General features: G+C 38.9%; 1 protein-coding gene across 1 annotated transcript in view; it reads left to right on the top strand.

Moving 5' to 3' along the window:
- RYR2 (ryanodine receptor 2) overlaps window positions 1–17346 on the top strand; it is a 603900-nt gene that overhangs the window by 403133 nt on the left and 183421 nt on the right. The window contains exons 34-39 of the mRNA XM_040967818.1: window positions 600–759; window positions 1105–1191; window positions 5215–5441; window positions 10202–11006; window positions 12865–13065; window positions 17121–17226. Coding sequence (XP_040823752.1) covers window positions 600–759; window positions 1105–1191; window positions 5215–5441; window positions 10202–11006; window positions 12865–13065; window positions 17121–17226 — 1586 coding nt within the window. The remainder of the gene's footprint in view (window positions 1–599; window positions 760–1104; window positions 1192–5214; window positions 5442–10201; window positions 11007–12864; window positions 13066–17120; window positions 17227–17346) is intronic.

The raw sequence follows: 17346 nt of genomic DNA, 5'->3' as shown, positions 1-17346 counted from the left end.
ACCATCTCTAGTAAAGCTTTTGATGAGAGTGAGAATCATGTGAGGGTGTGGGTTAATATCGCTGATTTTGTGTACATCCTATTAAAGTCAGTCTCCTATAACAGATCATCAGAATTGCCCATAAAGGGGCAGAATTATAGCCAAATTTTGAATGTATTGAATCACTGATGTCTCATGTGAACTTTGTCCAAGGATGTTTATAGTATTTAGAAATAAGTGATAATTATATTAATACAAGTCATTAAAATAAACAGGCTAAAAATGACAAATTTGATAAATAGTTAAGTTTTTTTGAACCTCAGAAAACAGTGCAGTTTGGTTTGGGTTTTTGGAGAAAAGGTACAGGTCAGTTCTAACTTAGTTCAGAAATATTGACCTGTCCCCAAAAGGTGTGAAATTTGGAGATATTTAAGACCTGATTCAAAATGACCACTGCAATCAAAGGAGTTTTGCTCAGAACCACAGAATCTGACCCATTGTGCACCTATCCCATTACAGCATGAGCTTGTTGCTTGCGCAGCATAATTTAGGTTTAGTTTCACATGCCTTCTCCTCTACCTGTGGTTGTACAAAGATAAAAATGTTCTTTTGAAATTCAGCATAAAACGCAGCAACTGCTATATGGTGTGTGCCGGCGAGAGCATGAGCCCTGGGCAAGGCCGCAACAATAATGGGCTGGAAATCGGCTGTGTGGTGGACGCTGCCAGTGGGCTGCTCACATTTATTGCCAATGGGAAGGAACTGAGCACATACTATCAGGTATGGATTTGGGTGCCGATGGCTTTATGCTTCCATGGAGCAAAACCTTTTTTTATTTTTCCAATAAGGGGAAACACCTGTTTTAAGATTAAAAGTAATTTACAAATGAATATGAAAGGGAATAAAAAGGAGTTAATCATGGATGCCTATTTCTGTTAAATAATGACAGTGCCATGAACACTGTAAACAAGCAGTGCTTTCCAAAAAATGTTCACACAGTAATGGGATACTCTAATTACTGAAAGTGAATGGCTGTATGAGAAAGTCTCTGATCATTTACAAAAGGACATCTTTCCTTTTTCTTCTTTCTTACTGATTTTACAAGTGAATGCATTTTTTTTAAAGGTGGAGCCAAGCACAAAATTATTTCCTGCAGTTTTTGCACAAGCTACAAGTCCTAATGTTTTCCAGTTTGAATTGGGAAGAATAAAGGTATGAAAGATTCATTCCTGGTATTGTATTAGTCATATTTCTGGTAGGACATAGCATCTACCTCTTATTTAACTAATTCATATTTTATTACTACTTTAATGGATCAAATGAATCATTTCTTTGCAAGAACTATAGTCAAACTTGAAAAAGCCCTTCGTGTCATTAGGGGAATATAATTGGAACATGAATATTTTATTCAATAAAAATAGGCCTATATAGAACAAAAAGTGGCAACTTACTTGCAGTACAATAATCAATAGATTCTAAAAGGAACTAGTGAATGGACTGAATTATCTGAAACCATGCCCCTGACTAGTGGCATTGGGGATGAAAGAGCAACTGGGAGGAATCAGGCTAAGCAGTTATAGCTGAAGGAGATGTTGATTACTAGTAAATAAGAGCTATGGGAGAAGATTTAGCAGAAGAAGACATTTGTGGTCGAGAACAAGGGGAAGCAAAAATACGTGAGAGTGGCCCAGCACAGTAGCCTTAATGGCTGAAGTCCTCGCCTTGCCTGCACCAGGATCCCATATGGGCGCCAGTACTAATCCCGGCAGCCCCACTTCTCATCCAGCTCCCTGCTTGTTGCTTGGGAAAACAGCCAAGGATGGTGCAAAACCCTGAGACCCTGCACTTGCCTGGGAGACCTGGAAGAAGCTCTTACCTCCTGGCTTTGGATTGGCTCAGCTCCAGCCATTGTGGACACTTGGGGAGTGAATCAGCAGACAGAAGATCTTCCTTTCTGCCTCTTTTCCTCTCTGACTTTCCAATGAAATTAAGTAAATCCTAAAAAAAAAATGTGATAGTGAATATCCTGAGGTGGATAATTTAATGTGAGAGTAACACAGGATGCTCTCCAGGATATGGCTGGAGATTTGTATAGATAAAAGACTTTCATAATTGTAAATTCCTTATATATCATTCAATAAGTTAACACCTGTTATACAGACAGGGACAAGTCATTGGAAACTGGAAATGAAAGACTCAGTCCCATGAAATTTGTTTGGAAAAATATGTTGGAAATGGGGATGGAGTTAGATAAGAGTGAGAGAGGCATTGTCTATTAGCTAGGAAAAATTTGACAGGGTCTATGTGGGACATTCTGATGAGAGCTGTTAAAATTATAGTGAAGAGGAAATAATGATTACAGATGTTTTTACAGAGGAATTACTAACTTGTATTTTTTTCTTTCTTTTAAAAATTTAATTCTTAATTTTTAAAGACATTTATTTTTATTGATAAGGCAAAATTACGAAGAAAAGGATAGAAAGATCTTCCATATGCTGGTTTACTCCCCGAAAGGCTGCAGCAGCCATAGCTTAGCTGATCTGAAGCCAGGATCTTCCAGATCTCTCCCTGGTTCCAGCACTTTGGGACATCTCTGCTGCTTTCCCAGGCTACAGGCAGGGAACTGGATGGGAAGTGGAGCAGTCAGAAAATGAACTAGTGCCCATATGGGATCCTAGTGCTTTAAGGGGAGGATTAGCCTAATGAGTCCTTGCATCAGGCCTTAATTAATTTTGTTTTTAGTACTATTTTTGTAGTTGAGAGGGATACACACCCATGTGGATCTCCGATTAAGGTAGGGAGGGTCCAGGTATGGAGGCAGGTGGGTGGGATAGACGTTTCAGTTTGTTTTCTCCTGTGTCCAGAGAAGGAAGGGGAGGGAGCCACTCCTTACTGTCAAACTACATCTGTACTCAAGGATAGCAGAGCTTTTGATGACACCTTAGAGATCTCAGTATGGGGAAGAGTGTGAGGATTTTTTAGTGTTTTTGAATTCTGAGGTGTTGTTGGCTTTGTTGCACCAGGATTGAGAGGAATCTTTCTAAGATCTATTGGTTGATCAAGTCCACATCATTGCATCCATTAACAGACACTTGCTGCAAAGCTTGGCCAGGAGTGTTATCCAAGTTGTTTTGGTTTCTGTCCTCTGACATGGTAGTTGATGTCTTCTGCTAGCATAGAACAGAGCTCACTGTTGAGTTCCCCGTCTGCATTGCATCCTGTCCACTGCACAGGTCCACTCCAAGGTTGTACCACATGTCTTGTCATTTTCTCTGTGACAGGTTAAAGTCCAGCCATCTAGTTGGGGAATCCCCCAAGAAACCTCTCCTGGAGTGACTTCAGACTTGATTTTTGTGTGCACCAGGCAGAGTCTGGTTTGGTCTTTCACTTAAACAGCCAACATGCATACCAGTGGATGTGGTTGCGTGATCAGTTCTGCCCATAGCCTCATTTCCCACATGAACTGATGGGTGATTCAGCCCATCCAAGCCCAGCACTCCATAGGGCTCGTCTTCATGCATACCAGTGGGTGCCACAGCCTAGTCAGGCTGACCTCTGATAACATCCATTAGGCCCACCTCCCTCCTTGGATCTTGCACCTGCTAGTGGCTACTGCGTTACCACCTGATACAACTTGCAGCCAGTCCTGTTATTTGCCAGTGGGTGCTGCAGCCTACCCTGGCTGTCCCATACCCATTCTGGCTCTCTCTCCTGCCAGTGGGTGTGGCAGCCTAGCCTAACCTTGCCTTGCCTGTTCCCAGATGGGCCACCCCCAGTGCAAACTCTCATGCTCACCAGTGGACTTGCCCAGACCCTCCTGTCCCCAGACATGGCTCACACATATGCCGGCAAATGCTGCAACCCAGCCTGGCCTGGTCTGCCCTGCCCCCAGCCATGGCTCAGGCTTACCAGTAGGCGTGACAGCCTAAGAGGGGAGTCCCCAGTGTTTCTCTGTTAGTCCTTCTCCCAGTGCTGAATCTTCTCAGTGCCCCCTGGCTCTAGCTTTTGCATGTATCACCAAGTCACAGGTGATGCTATTTTGCTCAACCCTGGTCTCCCATGTTGGGTATGCCTTGTCCTGACCCAGACATGCCCTCTAGTTCCCCTTCTTTTAGCTGTTTCGTCTCAGCTCCCTCGCCTATATGCTAATGCAGTGGCCCAGTCCATGAATGACCCCAAAAGTCTTTCCTCCACTGTTAAGCATGCCCTTAGTTGCTCCCACTCCAATACATCCCAGACTCCCATCCCAGGGCATGCAGTACCCTGACTGGGAGCTAGGGTGGTGTATTCCATTCTTATGTTCCCCACCTTCCCCACTTTTTTTTTTTTTTAAATAGAATAGCAATTGTGCTGGCACACTAGTAGTTAGCACAAAGTCAGCATTAACCAAGCTCAGAGTGCCCAGTAGTGTCATATTTGCCTAGCACAGATTTATCAGTATTTTCAATTCTTTATTTTACAAGTACTCAATAAGAATGAAGAGCTAAGAACTATTTCAACCCCTAGAAGAGCTTGTTGGAATTCAGAGGTGACATTTAACTTAATATTTCAGTTGTGAAGTTGAGGTGCCAGGATCACAGTAGCCTGTCTTTGTAGATTGGCTCAGTAGACCTTGCACATACCTGTTACTTATGCTCTGTGAGCTTAGTCTTTGTCTTTGTAAAATGGAACTAAGGAAAAAGTGGTTTTCTTACTCTGAGATTAAACAGAAGGAATAAAAGATGGCTGGAGCTGCATAAAGTGGATGGATGATAAATAAATTTTGTTACTTAATGCATAATTAATTGTATTGGTAATTGGGCTTATCTATTTAGGTATCTCTGATGTACAGGAAGTGGCTTAAGCTTGTGGGGCATGACAGAAAAAGAGCCGGTGGGTGTAAAAACATGTCCAACAGGCTCAGCAGTAGAAATTTCTAAAGATTTCCCAGGCTTTCCTCATGCTGCAGCCTGTAAAGAAATGTGAAGGATGTATGGTTTTGCTCAAATCTACTTACATTTCACATGTTCCACGGGGTATATGGAAACATCCTCAGACCAAACACAGTTTCAGGTGGTTTTTTTAAAACATTCTTTTAGGAGATTTTTCAACCCAGTTTCTATACTCTGTTGTATTACTTTAACCCATAGAATGTCTTATCTCCACAATCTCCTTCCATGAACAATTCTAGACCTTAATTTATGAACCTCAAGAGATGTTACAAGATTTTGGTTTGTTTGTTTTCTCATCCCCTAGAATGTGATGCCTCTCTCAGCGGGATTATTCAAGAGTGAACACAAAAACCCCGTACCTCAGTGTCCCCCGCGTCTGCATGTGCAATTCCTGTCACACGTCCTTTGGAGCAGAATGCCCAACCAGTTTTTGAAGGTAGATGTTTCTCGAATAAGCGAACGCCAAGGCTGGCTGGTGCAGTGCTTGGATCCTCTGCAGTTCATGTCCCTTCACATCCCCGAGGAGAACAGGTCAGCCATCCCTCTGCATCCTTGAACGAATGCCTGTTTGGTACAGTTACAGTTTGACTTTTCTTGTTAGGGCGCAGTGGTAATGCTAGAGAAGCAAAATGAGGGTTAGAAAGATCTCATTTCGTTTTGCACTGGGCTCATGATTCTGTGTATTCCAAGTTTAAATCAACCAATTTATTGTGGGAAAGAAATTATTGCAGTGCAGTTGAAGATGCCATGTGATAGCAGATACTGTCCTTATTCACTTTTTAACTTAGAGTGACTACAGAAAATAAAAATAGTAGGACAAGAGGAACTGCAGTCTGTGTAATGTAATATAAACCCATAAATATAAAGAATGGACTTGTAGCAATCACTTATTTCAGTGCTCTGTTTTACAGATTTGAAAACTCTGAAGCTAAGAGTCATTAAGAAAGAAAACTCAAAATATCACTTGTTCTTTTGGGTACAAGTATGTTTGTGCTTGAGGCAGCAATAATAATTCCCTGAAGCAAGTAAATATTCAAAGATAACTCTACAATTTACAGATCTTCCATTTGATAGCTAATTAAGTTGTAGATTTTTCAGTTACACAACTACAAGAAACTTGTTTCTCAGTTTTAGGTGAAGATTTTTGACTTTAAATGCCAGAAAAAAATTTATTCACAAACTTTGTGAACATGGTTTTTCCAAAATATGTGGAACATGAATGAAAAGTCTCATTTGAATGATTACAGAAGTAAAGGCGGTAAAATAACCAAGCCATGGCTAAGACTGCCTTTACTCTTTGCACTTGCCAGTTTGATTCCTAGCAAAGAGAACCTGATGAGTTTCAAAAAACCCACAGACAAAGAGAGAAGCACAAACAATAGTTGAAATTAATTGTTTCTGCATGTTCCAATAACATAGCAAATCATTAGTACTTAAAATTTACCAGGATGCTAGATATATGCCAGTGCTTTGTTTCTTCTTAGTATATTGTGGTTTAAAATTTAATTTTCTGTATTTAACAAAGAGGTGGTTTCCCTCCACGGCTGGATAATAAGCGTTCTAAAGCAGGATTGTGACTGTATTGCTTAGCACCTTATGAGCACTGAACAGTGCTTAATATCAGTACATTTGACAAATAAATTAATAATACTGAAATATGGACAGAATTTCTTCACTGGTTGTTATTAACCCTTCATGGCAATTAAAAACAATAGCATCAAAATGTCACAGGTTATCAAACACGTGTTTACTTCTTGCTGGGGTCTTATGAATTAGAGATCTTTGACAGTTCAGGTCCAGGCTGGGTACAATAAGCATGTAACTGGTTTGTCTTTTCAGCCCCAGGACTCAAGTTGATAGAGCAGGTCAGTCTTGGACATGAAATCTTTATTAAAATATTTTATTCATTTTTTTAAATCAGAAAGTCAGATTTACAGAGAGGAGGAGAGACAGAGAGGAAGATCTTCTATCTGATGATTCACTTTTCAAGTGGCCACAATGGCCAGGGCTGAGCCAATCCAAAGCCAGGAGCCTGGAGCCTCTTGCAGGTCTCCCACGTGGGTGATGGGTCCCAGGGCCTTGGGCCATCCTTGACTGCTTTCACAGGCCATAATCAGAGAGAGCTGCATGGGAAGTAGGGCCACTGGATTCGAACTGGTGTCCATATGGGATCCCGGCACATGCGAGTTGAGGACTTTAGCCACTAGGCTACTGTGCTGGGCCCAATATGAAGTCTTCACAGCTGTGGAAAGATCTGCACAAGGGCTAAGAAAATTTCTAGGCCATTCAGAGTTCTGGCCAAAACTTTGTTCACTAATAACTAAATAACTAATAACTTTTTATTGGTTATAACAAGTTAATGCACAGGCCCAAATTAAGTAGGGTAAATAAAGTTATTCCATTTGCAGAAAAGGAAAAGAAGGATATTAGAGAACAATAATATATTTGACAGTGCAAGAGAGGCAATGGGAGTTTTACGTTGAATTGCTCTTATATAAAGCAGTGAATTGTTCCTTACACCGAGTTTAAACCATAGCAAGTATAAGCAATTCTGTAAAGATTTAGTGTGAGAAAACAAGCTAAGTTAGTACAAGAATCTATTTTGATTTTTCCTTACTTAAGTTTGAATATTGTAAGTGGTAAAGAAATATACAGGCAGCATATCCTCTAGTCTTTCTTCTTTCCTTCAAGTGTGCGATTGTGCACCTTATTCTGATCCTGAGTTGAAAGTGCTGAACAAAGCAGAAATCACACTTACGTATTTTATGGTTGGCAGGGAATAGAGATATTTAAGAAAAGAACATAATGTACTGAAGTGTAGTGAGAATTAACTGCACACATCAGCAACCTTCAGACTGTAAGATTTTTGATATGTTATTTCTAGCAAGCTGTCTTGAGAGAAATTATGCAATAGATTAAATTGCATTCTTCAGTAAGAACCTGGAGTTCTCCATTGCTGTGAAGAGCAAAGTATGTGAATTTTGATTACCATCCAAGTAGAGCAGTGGCATTAGCGTTCTTGTGGCGGCTGGGCTAAGGCATGGGAATCGGCACCTACTACAGTTTTTGCATGGATGAGGGGAGGTTTTTCAGTTATTACTTTACAAGCACTGGGTATTGGAAATTATACCCTGTATTGGTGATATTCTGGAGGCTTATGTGGTACATGGTGTAAATAATCGTTTGACTTTGCTTTGTTATATTTGAAGTTTTTTATGAGTTGGGAACTGAAGCTGGAGTGATTTGATCAAGTCATAGTGATTAGTAATAAGATGCCTATGATTAGAATGCTTAAATATTATGTGTAGACATTGGTGAAACTAAGGCAAATGATACAAAATAATGTTGAATAGTAAATCTTTATTCAATCCTGATGCGTATGAGGCACTGTTTCATGTGTAGGTGGTAGTATACAACATATATTAAAATAAGCATGTAGAGTGAGTGGTTCAGATTTGTCTCTGTAAGTGACTTGTATTCTCACAAATAACCACCTTAGCTAAATTGGTTAGCAAAATATAGACATTTTAATAATCACTAAACATGTATATTGATTAATTTCATGTTAATCCTTTAACGTAGAGTTGTCCTTGGATATCTAAAGGATATCCTAATCTGCTCAGGATCCCAATACTAAAATGAGTGAATGCTAAAGTCCCTTGCATAAAATATCAATAGTTTGCTTATAACCTGTGAACACCTTTTGCATATTTTAGATTATCTCTATGTTATTTATAATACATTGTAGAATCATTTGTTGTGTAGATAGTTATTTTACAGTATTGTCTAGGGAAAAGGAAAAATTTCTGTAGATGTTCAGAACACACATTTGAAAAAATCATTATTTGAAAGGCAGAATTATAGAGAGAAAGAGGGAGGGAAAGAAAGAAGAAGGGAGGGAGAGAAAGAGAAAAATCTTCTGTCTGCTGCTTCAGTCCCTGAATGGCCACAATGGCTAGGACTGTGTCAGACTGAAGCAAGTAGCCCGGGACTTTATTGCAGTCTCTCACATGGGTGTGGGGACCCAGACACTCCAGGTACTTCTGCATCCTTCCCGAACACCTTTCCAGTGAACTGGATCAGCTCCAATTGGGGTTTGTCTAGAATGCCAGCATTGTGTGAGCTTAGCCCACTGCTCTGCAATACTGCTCTCCAAATGTAGTTTTTTAAAGAGTGTTTTCAGTATGCCACTTGGAAGCTATAGATGTGCAGGGCTCGTTTTAGATGTAAATACTTGCTTTAGTGGAAGAAAATATTGTCTCATCAAAGACATCAGTCCTCATAAATGAATGCCTTGTTTAATTATACAGTTAGTGAGTTTCTGCTTTTAATGCTGTTGTATCATCCAGGAACAATCTTTGTAATTTTAATCGTTTTGAAAACATTACTACACCAAAAGAAACCATGTGTCCTAAAGCAAATGACTGCTTTAGGCTGCTCCAGTCATGGTTCTGTGTGTGTGTGTGTGTGTGTGTGTGTGTGTGTGTACTTATTTTATGTATGAAAGAGACATGATAAATGGTAGAAGTATAATGATCTGAACTACATAAATGATCTGAGCACAGTATAAATTCTGACTTCAATACAAACTGAAGGGATGCTTTCTTTCTGACTAGAAAATGTTATTATTAATGTGCATATGATGAGTTGCACATGCTTGGTTGGAAATATAGACACCTCTGACAGGAGCTGCTGGCTCTCTGAGGGTTGTGAAAGGGATAATGTGTTAGAGGACTCAGTACTGTTTTCAGGGACTTCTAATTAGTCTAATAGCCCAATCATATGACAGAGACAGGGCAGAATAGCCTGAGGAAAATATTTCTGATTTCTTGGTTAGTTGCAAAATGAAATTCTAGGAGAGGAAAGAAAAAAAACATGGGACATGGGGAGGATATCATTATATTCATAGAATTGCAAAAACAAAACAAAAAAATAGTGAAATTTATTATTTTCCAAAGAGTGTTCAAATTCTAGAAAGAGGAAAGTCCAAGGTTTAGGTTAAATTGGTCCTCTTTATTTAAAATGGTCCCCTTATCCTTGATACAATGGAGACTGAAGGAACCAGTGTTTGGAAGCTTTAAACACAAAATGTTGCATGGAAGAGAACTTGTGAAACATCTAGAAGTGATTAAAGCAATGGAAGCATTAAACACATCATAGAAAATTCAAAGAAGGTAGTATTTGTTTCCATAATTGTTTAAAACTTATGATATACATAATTTCTCCATTGATTTGGTATTTCTTTTCAATGTTCATATGTAATCTTGCTACCTCTGTCCTCCCTTATACAGATCTGTTGACATATTAGAGTTGACAGAGCAGGAGGAGTTGCTGAAATTTCATTATCACACACTCCGACTCTATTCAGCTGTCTGTGCCCTTGGCAATCACCGGGTGGCCCATGCCCTGTGCAGCCATGTGGACGAACCTCAGCTGCTCTATGCTATCGAAAATAAGTACATGCCCGGGTTGCTGCGCACTGGCTACTATGACCTGCTCATTGACATCCACCTCAGCTCCTATGCCACTGCCAGGCTCATGATGAACAATGAGTTCATTGTTCCCATGACCGAGGAGACAAAGAGCATCACCCTTTTCCCTGATGAGAACAAAAAGCATGGCCTCCCAGGAATTGGCCTAAGCACTTCCCTCAGGCCACGGATGCAATTTTCCTCCCCTAGTTTTGTGAGCATTAATAATGAATGCTACCAGTACAGTCCAGAGTTTCCACTGGACATCCTCAAGGCCAAAACTATCCAGATGCTAACAGAAGCTGTTAAAGAGGGCAGTCTGCATGCCCGGGACCCAGTTGGGGGAACCACGGAATTCCTTTTTGTGCCTCTCATCAAGCTTTTTTATACACTGCTAATCATGGGCATCTTCCACAATGAGGACCTGAAGCACATTTTGCAGTTGATTGAGCCTAGTGTTTTTAAGGATGCTGCCACTCCGGAGGAGGAGGGTGATGCCCCAGAGGAAGAGTCCAGTGTGGAAGACTCAAAGCTAGAAGGAACAGGTGAAGAGGAAGCCAAAGGGGGTAAGAGACCCAAGGAAGGCCTGCTCCAGATGAAACTGCCAGAGCCTGTAAAATTGCAGGTAATCAGACAGAAAATGTTGCATCAGTTTCAGAATTGCTAGATATTAAGATATTGAAATGTAGCTTCCATATCCTCTTTCATTATTCCTCCTCCATCTGCTTCTCTCTTTTTCTCTCTCTCACTGTAGCTTATTCTCTGTGTGACACCTTATTCTTTTCCTGCTCATGTATTATCAGTTTTCTTGTGTTTTGCTGTTGTTCCTGTAGATGCATTTTATGTAGACTGTGCAGAGATGTTTGAAATACAACAGATATTTTTGTTATTTATTTTTTACCTCCACCTTATCACTTGTTCAACACAGATGCACACATTCTCATGTTTTAGTATTTTAGTATATCACTTCCCCATGGCATGTTTCTAAGGATGCAAAAGCAAAAGCATTGGTTGTCTTTGTGCTCATCCAAATGTTTGAAGGATCCTTTCTCAATGTCTGTGGTACAAATAGATTGAATATGATATTTGCAAATTTGTACTCTTTATTTCCACATTCAATAAACTCTTATCCATGTTTTTGTGCTAAGACAGGGAAGTAATCGTGTGGCTCCAGAGATCACAGTCTGCAGAAATTTACATTTATTCATGTGTTTCTGTTAAAACACCTTATTGCTAATGTTATTGAATGCCAGGAAGGAAAAACAAATGAACTAGAAGATAGAAACTTTAAAGCGGATTACTACTAGGTAGGGGAAAGATGGAATTAAATTAATTAAGTGGAATTAAAATTTAAAATACCACAACAAGTAGGGTACTGCTTCCTTCCACGTACCCAAGTTTGAGTTTCTGTATCCGGCTCATCTTCCTGACAATACATGTCCTGGGATGCAGCAGGTGGTGGCGCATGTGCTTGGCTGGGGCGAGAGGAGGGAGCACTGCCACTCCCACAGGTGATCCAGATCAGAATAATGGCTCCTGATTCCCTTCTGGCAAAGCCACAGCTGTTGAGGAATTTTGGAAATCAAACTAATTCATGGAAGAGCTCTGTCTCTCCTCTTCCACATCATAGCACACCACCACACCTCAACCTACCCCACCCTGCTTTTCAAATAAGTGAGTAAAAAATGTTTTTTAAAAGAGGAAATTAATTTTATTGATTTTTATTGATATATTTATTTTGGCACAACTTTTTTGAATTCCAGTCATAGTTTTTTTTATGCCATGTTTTGAGGACCTCACATAATGTTTTAGAAGTTCTCTTTGTTTCTACCTTGTTTTGATACCGCAGTAGTTATTCAGTATGTATAAATGCTTTTAAACTTGGCAAAGCGTTCTTTCATAGGCCTGTTTCTATCAAAGTACTATGTCAGTTAAAAATCCTTTTTGATTTATGATAATATTCTGAACTAACTGTTAAATGAATAAGTGTTCATCACTTATCTAACTTACATGGAGAGTCTGCGCCTCTTGAATTGATGCAGTAACTCAGTGATAGAATTAAGAGTACTAGTATTTCTGTCTACATCCTGGACTCTAGTTTGATATTTTCTTCCTCTAGGTACCATTCTGTAATCCAGTTAAACTCATTTTGAGAAAAGAGTATTTTGAACTGTTATTAATAGCAAAATGTCTTCACAAAAACTCTCTAGCTTTATTCTCATTATATATCTTACTAGTTATGAAACTTCCTGCAGGTAAGTCCTTGGAAGTTAGGTGTCTACTGAAACAATATATGTTTGCCATTTTTGGCTTAGCCAAATTATGTTCCATCTGCTGGAATGGAATTGTCTGTACAAAGTCAAGATTCTGTTTATATGGGAGAATAGGCAACTAGGTACCTTTACAACAGGTTGTGATTTGATGTGCATTAACTACCAAAGGGTTGTGGAATTAAAATCAGTATTTTAAAATCCTTTTCCTAGATGTGCCTATTGCTTCAATACCTCTGTGACTGCCAGGTCAGACACCGGATAGAAGCCATTGTAGCCTTTTCAGATGACTTTGTAGCTAAGCTCCAAGATAATCAACGCTTCCGATATAATGAAGTTATGCAAGCCTTAAACATGTCAGCTGCACTCACAGCCAGGAAAACAAAGGAATTTAGATCACCACCTCAGGAACAGGTAAGAGAATGAAATGAAAATTCTTTTTGACTTTTAGTTTATTCAGCATCTGTAAATCACAAAATTCTATGTTACGCATTTTTGTTTTATTGCATTTAGCTAATTTGATTTGGTTGGTATTTTTAGTTTTATCTGAAGAATATGTTTGCTTGGTTTAAAAAAAGAGAGGGAGACTTGTTAAAATATCAAGGCTATTTCAGACTCTATGAGAAGGCCACTGTACTGGAGTCTGAAGTTCTGCAAGAAGGAATAGTGTCCAGATAGAGATCAGTTTTCTTTGGTTGTCACAATATTGCCCTCTCTATGAGGACTTCTTGAAGCCTGGGACTGAATTCTGTAGGCCTTCTCTTTGGTTCTTAAAAGGAAAAACAAAACTCTGTTACCCTGCTTGCTAAATATTGATCACACTATGGTTCTTGGTTCTCTTGCTCACCTCCAAATCTAAGTCTTTTTAGGATGTAGAAGAGGCAAGAGCACAAGCCTGAGTCAGAGAACAAACTAGTTTAATTAGACAGATTTTCTAGAATCTACTTTGGGATGGGACCAGGGATGATGGTAACATGGAAATTCAAAGGTGTCATCTTCAGTGACTCACCATTTTTCTCTACCTCCAAGTTAGTGCAGCGTGAAGGCATATTTAAGGACTAATAGGAGATTTACTGAAAGTACTTAGGCATTAATTACATAATTTGTTATTTTTTACCATAATATAAATCTTTGTGGGAAGAGATATGGAATTTTCTTATTGCCATAAACACCATTTTTTGAACAGAGAACAAGTCCAAATTCCACCTGATTAACTCAGTCTGTTAAAATACTTTTGGGAGACTTCTGCTTCAAGAGGGATAGAGTGCCTGTGCTTTTCCATATTTTTCCTTCTAAGTACAACTAAATCCCTGAAAAGTATACATAAGACATCAGAAGACTCTGCAAGGCAGAAGAAAGGAGACTGGCATTGGAACTTGGGACCCGAGAAACAACATGGTAATGAGTTCCCTAGATTTTCTTTTTGCCTCATCTGTCACAGACATGGAGCTAAAGAAGTCAACAACTAGGAAATACCAACATTTATATACAAGAAAAACCCCAGTAAAACCCTTCTCTTTCTAGCCAAAGGACCAGGAAAAGGACAGCTTAGCAAGACCAAAAGCTTTTAGAAAATGATGGAACTGTTTGAGCAGAAACCTATGAAAAGATCCCTCAAAACAAAAAAGCAACAGCAACAAAACACCGTGCCTTACCCTCACTAGCAAAACCTGAGTTGGGAACCTTGATTTCAGCATCACCAAGCTGTAAATAGTTGTATCAGCAGAGGAGGGAGCTGAGACATTGATCCTTGCTGATCAGCACAAAGATCTGCCTCTTCCGAGTTTCAGCAAATCCATGCAAGGAGAAGGTACTTTCAGCAAGAGTCCTATCACTGCAAGTCTGGTGGGAAACTGACGCTTCCAACTTTGCCCAGCAATCAGGCAGAGATTTCAGTTCAGAGCCCGAGCTCATGGCTTCAAGTCCAAACTGTCCACATCTTAATTTAAATCATTTATCAAACCAAGAAGAGGAGAAACTTCAATGAAGAGAGACAAAAAAAGTACATCAACACTAATATGGAGAGATGTTAAAATTGTCAGAGATTTGAAGCATCTGTCATTAAACTGATTCAAAATGGAAAAGATACAGAATCTGCAAATAAGCAAAAAATATGAAGGAGAACTTGAGAATTTTAGATCTGAAAATCTAATTAGCATATTAAAATCTTAATTCACCCTGATGTAGGGTGGAGGTGGCAGAAGAAAGAATCAGTGAACTGAAGAGAGAAATGTAGGAACAACTTTGTCTAAGGAAGACAAACAGGCTGAACAAAGAAGCAGAGTCACAGGACCAGCGTGAGTATAGACAACTGTTGGACATCTCTAATGCCGGAGTCCAGAAAAATGTGAGGAAGAGGGAAACTGAAAAAGTAAGTAACTGAAGAAGTAATAGCTAACCAAGTTCAGCAAAAGAATATGTGAAAGAAGATATACAAGACATATCATAGTCAAATTCTGACAATCAAAAGCCAAGAAACAACATTCGAAGAGTTGTATCTTATGAATATGGGTGAAGTAATTTAAGTGACAGCCAATTTCCCATCAGAATTTCATGGAAGACAGAAGGAAATCACATTGTATTTTTCAGCTAATGAAAGAAAAAGGCTTCTGAGTTCTACAGGGGAAACAACTTCAGGAGAGAAGGGGAAAACAGGATGTTCTCAAATGAATGGATGTTATGGGAATTCAGTTGCAGCACACTTATCAAAATTGCTAAGAGAACATGTACAGGTTGAGAGAAAATGGAAGGCAGATAAAGGATATGTGGAAAATTAGAAAGGAAGAACAGTGGGGAGTGTTAAACTATGGGCAAATATAATGCTTTTTAATTTTTCCTCTGGAGATTTCTAAGTTATGTTTGATGGTTGAAGCAAAAATTTGCCTGATATGGCTCAATGTGTGTCAGAACTATAAAAGAAGTATTTTAAAACAGAAGAATAAGTAAACATGCAGGGAAGTAAACTTTACATCAGACTGGTAAAAGTCAATAGCAGTAAACTCTGTGTGTGTGTGTGTGTGTGTACAGTATGTGTAATATGTAAGTAATTTCAGGTAATATCTAGGTCAGCCACAGAGAAAAAAGAAATAAATGGGAAAATGCTGTGGACAACCTAAATAGGATGCTCAGAATTTTCAAGTGGAAAAAAATAAACCAGAGAACAAGTGAAAAGCAAGTAAAATGGTGATCTTAAGCAACATCGATGATGAATAATTATATTAGTGTAAATAAAGATGCTAACTAGAAGAAATTGGCAGAATGGGCTTAAAGAACTTATCCCAACTATATGTTGTCTGTAAGAAACTCACTTCAAGTAAAATACTGACTGACAATGAAAGGATAATAAAACATGTATTATGAAGAAATTGCTTAGTTGTAGTTTAACAATATTTTGTTATTTTAAGAGAGAGAGAAGAGAGAGAATCCGTATCTTTGTTCATTCCCCCCAAACCCAGCAGCAGTGGGAACTGGGGCAGGCTGAAGGGAGAAGCCAGGTCCTTCTGAGTCTCCTATATGGCTGACAGAATCCAAAGCCTGTGAGTGTCATCTGCTGCCCCAGGATGTGTTAGCAGGAAGCTGAATCAGAAGCAAAGGAGCTGGGAGTCTTGCTCTCTGATATGGGAGGAGGGATCCCAAGCAGTAGCATAACACTTTGTGCCACAGCACTCACCTAAAGAGAAATTTCGCATGAGTGACTTTGTCATATAAAGTAGGCTTAGAGAGGAGAAAATCACTAAAGAGACACCATGTGATGATAGCTGTGCATTGGTCAGGAATACAGATGCGTCTGTACTGACCAGTAGAGCATGAAAATGTGGGAAGCCCTAACTAATAGCTATAAAAGGATAAACACACACACACACACACACACACACACACACACACACACACACCATTGGAGACTTCAACTGCCCTATAGCTCTGATTGGAAGAATATATATCTAGGCACAAAACTCAATAAAAAATAGAAAAAAAACAGCCCTATCATCAGCTTTGAGGTGAAGAAATTATTGGATATTGTTATTGTTTTGATTTGAAATGCTGGTTTTAATATTGTACAACTGTGGATTTTCTTTTTTATTTGTAGCTGTGTTGTCACAAAGAATTTTAAAATGTAGAGTATAGGCAATTGTTAGAAGTTGAAATTTAAGAGAAGTCTAATAAAATATTCTAAAAATAGTATTTAGATCACTTAGGTAATTCTGAAAGTGTAGGAGTCTAATGTATCATGGAATTGAGAAGGAAGAGTCAATGTTACATGACTATTTTTCAGTCTGTGAAACTTGTAGTTATTGTGTGGCAGTAGTTGTATTAAGTAACAGACAATGCTTTGTTGCTAATTGAGCAATAAGTTATGAGTATTCAAAAGCAGATTTTGAGCATCTTTTATGATTTATGTTGTGCTGTTTGTGAATTAATCTTTTCTTTCTCCCTCATTCTCCCTCTTTCTTGTTTCTTCAAATTTTCAGATAAATATGCTTCTCAATTTTAAAGATGACAAAAGTGAATGTCCATGTCCTGAAGAAATTCGTGACCAACTCTTGGATTTCCATGAAGACTTAATGACACATTGTGGTAAGGTGTTCGGCAGTTACAACTCTTATTCAGTATGTTTTTTTTAAGGATTTATTTTTATTGTTTTTTTATTGGAAAGGCAGATATACAGAGAGGAGAGACAGAGAGGAAGATCTTCCA

Source organism: Ochotona curzoniae, unplaced genomic scaffold (assembly GCF_017591425.1).
Source record: "Ochotona curzoniae isolate NIBS_2020 unplaced genomic scaffold, NIBS_Ocur_1.0 scaffold_4683, whole genome shotgun sequence".
NCBI classification, from domain to species: Eukaryota; Metazoa; Chordata; class Mammalia; order Lagomorpha; family Ochotonidae; genus Ochotona; species Ochotona curzoniae.
This window is presented reverse-complemented; position numbering and strand designations above follow the sequence as displayed.